Source organism: Mytilus trossulus, chromosome 4, assembly GCF_036588685.1.
Source record: "Mytilus trossulus isolate FHL-02 chromosome 4, PNRI_Mtr1.1.1.hap1, whole genome shotgun sequence".
Classification (NCBI taxonomy): Eukaryota; Metazoa; Mollusca; class Bivalvia; order Mytilida; family Mytilidae; genus Mytilus; species Mytilus trossulus.
The window spans coordinates 56352563-56359896 of NC_086376.1; the positions used below are offsets into that span (position 1 = coordinate 56352563).

Here is a 7334-nt window from a genome sequence, read left to right on the forward strand (position 1 = left end):
TTTTAATTTTGTCAGTCTGTCTGTCCCACTTCAGGTTAAAGTTTTTGGTCGAGGTAGTTTTTGATGAATTTGAAGTCCAATCTACTTGAAACTTTGTACACATGTACCCTAAAATATGATCTTTCTGCTTTAATGCCAAATTAAAGATTTTTCACATTTTCACGGTCCATTGACCATAGGAAATTATAGAAAAGTATACCAGCTGCAACTCAAAATATGCACAATTCTATGTTAAGGGTGTCTAAAATTCAGTTTGACAGTTTCAGACATACTAATATTTTTACCTTTTTGACTCGTCCAAATCACTGCTTTACATAAAAATTCATCATCCAATTTTTTTAACACATTATTTCTTCCCCTTGCTTAATATTGCATTCATGAGATATGAAGAAGTGTAAGAAAAAAATGCATGTTATACAATTTCTCGCTACATTGAAGACCTGTTGGTGACCTTCTGCTGTTGTTTTTTCTCTGGTCGGGTTGTTGTCTCTTTGACACATTCCCCATTTCCATTCTCAATTTTATGTTATACACTGTGCACATTATAGACTATATTTGTAGACAACAAAAATAAAAGGACGATAACTGTTTCCTAAGCTTGCACCTTAATATTATTAATAATTCTTCACTTAAACTCTGCTTTTTATTAAATATTTAATATATTCACAATTTTGATTAAATGGTTAATTTAGTAATATAATTAGTTATATCATTCTGTCTTTTCTCTATATAACTTTAAAATCATTCTGTGTGTTAATCAGAATCTTGTCAAAAGAAAGGGATCTTAATCTTGAATTTTGTTTAGGTCTATGTTGAAAATCCACAGATCCTGTGGACTATGTTACAAGTCTATGTATACTGAATTATGATACTGACATGAATATTATCTTTCAGTTTCCAAAATAGTTCCAGAACAATCGTTTATGAGGCATTTAAACAATGTGCTAGGTGGACAGCAGCAGCAGCAAAGAAAATCCACCATTCCAGCCATTCCAGGCCGCCAACCGCAAAATTTCATAGAAGATGACGATGATCTGTATGAACAACTACCTGAAACAGATGGATGAATAAACATATGCAGGCTAAAACTTTTGATTTGTAAAAAATGTGATATAGTTTTGCATATTGCTGTAATGTTAGTTTATGAACTTTTTGTTTTTACCGAAATCATCAATGAGCAGGGTTTTGTCTTATAATGTTTTGTCTAATAAGATTGACTTGTGAAGTCAACCAATCCAGTGATCTTAGAAGTTTATTTCGGCTAAAAATGGCTGTGGATTCATTATTATTCATTGGATATGATTTTTTGTGGATTTCGTAGGAATATGTGAAATAAATTGTTCAACAAATTACAAATTTTGTATTGCCTTGTACCTAGATATTAGCAAACTGCGAAATCAAATACATGTACACACAAAAATGCAATTTTTCATCAATCCACATAAACTGATACCCACGAGAATGAATTAATCCCTAGTGTTTAAATTTTTGGATTAATATGATATTGAAATAATAGAATTTTAGCTCACCTAGGCACAACAATATTTTTTTCTGACATTTATAAGTTTGTTAAACCTTCTCAAAATTGTATGAAACAGTAGCAAAAGCTTTTTGTATGAATAAGCAATATTTTTTTAATTCAAATTTTAGAAGTACTTCACAATATAATACCATAAATTGGCCAGTTACTTGCTTATTTTCAAAGCTGTAGATAGATTATAACTTTGCCAGGTCAGTTTATTATGTTATTTTGCTCATTGTTTACAGCCAGTTAAAATGTACATTTTCACCCTCTATTGTTCTGAACATGCAAAAAATATTTGCCACTGGAAGTTAAGCAACCCACAATCAATCTAACAATCTTACCGGTACATTCAATATTTTAACAGTTAGTTTTATATTATATGTTATAGGATGCTGTAGATAATTTAAATTCATTTAGCTTGATCTGTTAATACCAGTCTCTAATTCTAATATGTTATTTGTAATAATTTGATACCAATTGACAATTCTTAATTTGCTGTTTCAGAATCTAATGTATTCTGGGTAATATTTTAAAAAAGCGTACACCACAAGGTTGTGATTGATTTAAAAGGTACTGAACAATGGAAATTCAACTGATGGCGTATCATTATTATCATTTTGGTGTATAGCTTTGTGTACGCACAATGAAATTACCCATAGTTCCTAAGATTCTATAGAGGCATTTTGAACTCATTGATTTTATTCATCATGTATAATAAGTTGTAAGATTTTAACATTATTTTTATTATAATTTGTTGTTTTGATATTCACCATAAGTTAGTGTATTGTGTTATCAGATATGTGATATAAATAAGATGTGCATCTATTGTGAAATATTTTTTTAACTGTACTCCATTCAGCTGTGATAATTCAGATATCAACATTATAGCCAGGATATTTTTTTCATATATAAGTATACATAGATGATATATATTGTACAGGGTTAAAATTTAATGATTACATGGTATTTTTTTATTAGCTAATATTTCATTGTAGTTAAAAGACACATTACAACATATTTGAACATTGAACAAGTTGTGTTGGTATAATTTCAGTTACAATGTCTTGAACTTCCAAAAAACTTTACCCTAACATAAAGTTTATATCTTTTGTACCTAGAGGTGTAAGGTCACTGCATAAAGATCTATATCAATGAGAGCATCAGCATCCATGCGAAGTAAAACAATACTGTGGATTCATTATTATTCGTTGGATACCAATTTTCATGGATTTCGTGGGAACAGTTGAACCACAAAATTAAATGTTCAACGAATGACAAATTTTCTCATGGTTTGTATGCAGACTTCACCACGAAATCAAATATCCACGAACATGTAAGTTTTCCTCAATCCACGAAAATTGGTACCCACAAAAATAAATGAATCCACAGGAATTTATTTACAATAAATTTGATTCTTTTCTGACCTGAAGGTTGATGGCGCTCTCTCTCTCTGTCGACATGCTTTCTCCACCAATAAAAACATAATGTAGTGATGAAATTGTCTTTAAAACACCAAAATACATTCAATATATCATAATACAGTATATATCTCATGTCCTTTGAAATCTATAGGATTATCTAGTCTTAAATGTGTATTGAGGAAGTCACTACCTAGACAAAATTATCAAATTTGAACCACTTTTCATGTTTTGCTGAACTTTGTTAAAACCTATAACAGAAAATTGCAAAGTTTAGGATTTCTCATTTAAGGGGGCTGGCCGGTCTAAATCATTTTTTTTATTTAATATAGGATTTCGCTCTTTTTTTCTATAAATGAACTTTATCTTATACTCAATAGAAAAATAAAATAAAATAATTGGGTCTGTGTTCATTCACGTTCACAATCTGCCTTTGAAAGAAGCATATATTTTTGTATAGGTGCTTTTCTGTAGAACTAATAGGAGAAATAAAGGTAATATCGAAATAAAAAGAATTAATTACAGAAATCGCTCAAATTTTACAATAGTTTAGTTAAAGTACAGCTCATTTTAAAATTATACTAAAAAATATAGATGATTTAAAAAAGATATTTCAATTTTAAGGCCAAAACTGGCATTTTTTCACCAAAGGGAGATAATTTGGAATATTTCAATGATATCTACATTTAAAAAAATCGTCTGGAGGCAACACAGATTGATTTGTTTGGAATGATTTTTGTACAATATGATAAAGTAGCAACTACTTAAGGTAATAAATAAAATTTGCAATGAAAAACAAATGTTTGATTTTCTTCTGAAATTTTTATACCCTCGAGCCTCCTTAAAAGGTAAATTTCAATCACATGGTTCATAGACTTACTGTCTAGTGGCAACTATTTCATGCATCATCATGACGATTATAGTTTATTAATTATGATTCAAATTGTCCTGAACATGCATGAAATATTTGCCACTGGATGTTAAGATCGATCAATCAATCAATCAATAAGTTATAACTCTTTGAGTTTATTTGTAGTTAGTATTTTATTAATAATTTTGTAAACTGTTATACATAGTAAAGAGTTGTATTCACAGTAGTATTTGACCACCATACTTTTTATTTAATTAGTGACACAATGAAACTATCTTTGTAACTATGGTATGCTTCATTTTTGTCGAGCCTTCGACTTTAGTCGAAAAAGCGGGACTAAGCGATCCTACATTCTGTCGGCGGCGGCGTCCACAAATATTTACTCTGTGGTAAAAGTTTTAAAAATTTAAATAACTTTTTTAAACTATCCTGGGTTTGTACCAAACTTGGACAGAAGCTTATTTATGATCATAAGATAGTATCCAGAAGTAAATTTTGTATAAAGATAACTCCATTTTTTCTGTATTTCATTTTCAAATTGACTTAGATTTTCTTCCAGTTAACATTACATACAGTCTGCAGTTAAAGTTTTCAAAACATTTATAAAATTCATTAACTATCCTAGATTTGTACCAAACTTGGACAGAACCTTCTTACAATCATAGGATAGTATCAAGAGGAATATTTTTATTGATTTTTTGTCTCATTTTTGTTGAGCCTGCGATTTACAGCAAAATTAGGCGAGACACTGGGTTCCGCGGAACCCTTACAAATTTTTATCTCTGTTATACAGAAAAGTACTTTTCACTCATAAAAATATTTTTGTAATTAGTTTTTGGCATTAGACTGGTTTCAAATATATGGAACTTTTCATTAAAGGCATTATTTAGAAGACGATTGTGATACTATTATACTCCTCTATTTCTTGAATTTTGGTAATTTGGCTAAAAAACAATCATAATTTTTTATTCTTTCATAGCTTTTTTAATGTTTTTTATTACTAAACACATTAAAATACCAGACTTGATAATACACTAAATATCTTTTGAAACCTTTATAAGAATTTGTTAGATAATTTTTCATTACATTTATTAGATATTTTTTCATTGGATTTATAAGTATTTTGCATCCCATTTTGATATTTTTTCATTACATTTTGATATTTTGCATTACATTTATTTGATATCTTTGCATTACATTTGTCAGATATCGTTCATTACATTTATCAAATATTTTTCAATACATTTATTAGATATTTTTCAATACATTTATTTGATATCTTTTCATTACATTTACTTGATATCTTTTCAGTACATTTATTAAATATTTTGTCATTACATTTACTTGATATATTTTCATTACATTTACTTGATATATTTTCATTACATTTACTTGATATATTTTCATTACATTTATGAGATATTTGTTCATTACATTTATAAGATATTGTTTCACTAACCTCGCAAAGGTATTGTCCACCTCATTGTCTATACCCATTATCATGTTTTTTTTAAGATTCCATTTTTAACTACATACCATATATCATATTTATGTATATGTTATCATATATATATGAATGTTTATTTTGATATATATTAGTTGGAAAATAAATTTCTAGATTTTCAACCTTTTTGTTGCGTTATGCCCCTAGATATTTTTAGCTGCGGTCATTAATTTGTATACCAATTCTGAGATACAGATGTGAGTTATATCTGAATTGTCACTTTAATCACTAAGTGACTATAATTGAGGCATTGTCACTTACAACAGTTAAGGGGTGAATGGGTAAAAAAGTTTTATGCTATACTGCACGAAATATTTCGGATATAAAAATCTAATCATTTGAAATATCTTATAATAGTTATCAAAGGTACCAGGATTATAATTTTGTACGCGAGACGTGCGTTTCGTCTACATAAGACTCATCAGTGACGCTCATATCAAAATATTTATAAAGCCAAACAAGTAAAAAGTTGAAGAGCATTGAAGATCCAAAAGTCCAAAAAGTTGTGCCAAATACGGCATAAATGGAATGAAACTGGTATTAAGAATACCAACCTACAGAATAGAAATAATTTCTAGACTCTCCTAAAGATGCTTGAAACTTTAATAGTGCCAGGATACAAGTGTGTCTTCTATCTGAAAATTGATGTCATAAGGGAGTTTTTAATTGCCAATCTTTTCCCCTGAAAAACATACAGGGGTAATTCGAGGTCAATGTTAAAATGAACAAGAAATTACTTTTTTAATTTTTCTATTTTTAATTTTTACCCAGATGACTGTCTGGTTCCATGCTTTGCTGCAAAAAGTGAACATATTTCTCCAATGACTATCTAATAAAATCATTTAGGAAAGTTGAAATACAAAATGTAGATCCAAAAAGTTAGTGCAGTTGTGGATCCAGGATTTAAAAATAGGGGGACCACCAAGGTTACTTTAGGTGTTGGCTTGTAGATAGACTATGCATTGACCATTTATGTAGCTCCATAAAGACCCTCCCCCCAAAAAATTAATAATGAAAAATATCCACCTTTGAGTTTCATAATATATTTGTTGGTGATGCACACCAAAGTTTGCTTATGTTGCTATCAAAAACACAGTATAAAACCTCAATTTGCAATGAAGCTTTGAATGATCTTAAATAGAGGGTCCATGTTATACTTGACCAGAAGCCTCAGAAGTTTAAAAAAACACACACATTTATCAATCTTCATTTGTTGATTGGGTCTAATTGCAACACATTTTACAAGCTGCAGAACATTTCAAAATGTTATATATAATTATACCTGTCACTTTTACTCGGAGTTATACATAAAGATAAAGTAGAGGGTGTGGTTTACAGAATAGAATATAAAGGGACAACATTCAAAGAATAATGAGGTGCTAAAATACAAGGAAAAGAATGATGGCGCATAAAAAATTTGACAATGTAAAAACTTGTTAAAGTTAAGAATTGAAGACTCGAAACCCTTAAATGCATTATGATGATGGTTATATAGGTTGATCTAGACTTGAATCATCTGTAGTATATTGACATTGGGACCTTATTTATTGACTTGGTATACAAGTGTGGATAGTTTGTTTGAATGTTTGACAGTGTTTTCTGACAAAAAGAGTTCTCTCCTTCTATGTTGCCCAGATGTTTTTAAAAAAGTGTTACAAAACCACAGAGCATCAAATTGTTAGTGGCACGAGTAGCATTGTTTGGTAATTTTTTTACCTGGCTCCTGGACAAAAAGTGTTTGGTTAGCTACTGACCCTGCAAGACCCTCCTGGTTGGTCACTGGCAATGTCGTTATAATCCACCCCAATTTTAATATAGATGTCATTTCAAAAGTACAAGGCTTAATTGATTGAACTATCTGGAAAAGCTTTGGTACGTCCACATGTATTTTTTGTCTATCTGATGAGTTAAGCCTTTTTCAACTGATTTTTATAGTTCGTTCTTATGTTGTACTGTTATACCACTGTCCCAGGTTAAGGGAGGGTTGGGATCCCACTAACATGTTTAACCCTGCCA

The 7334-nt window shown here is 29.8% G+C and overlaps 1 protein-coding gene across 8 annotated transcripts in view; it reads left to right on the forward strand.

Annotated features, from left to right (window-relative positions):
* LOC134715581 (uncharacterized) overlaps positions 1-5440 on the forward strand; it is a 53216-nt gene extending 47776 nt beyond the window's left edge. For all 8 annotated transcript variants that reach the window (XM_063577857.1, XM_063577852.1, XM_063577854.1 and 5 more), the window contains one exon: positions 895-5440. In XM_063577857.1, coding sequence (XP_063433927.1) covers positions 895-1067 — 173 coding nt within the window. In that variant the 3' untranslated portion in view covers positions 1068-5440. The remainder of the gene's footprint in view (positions 1-894) is intronic.
* The last annotated feature ends 1894 nt before the right edge of the window (positions 5441-7334 follow it).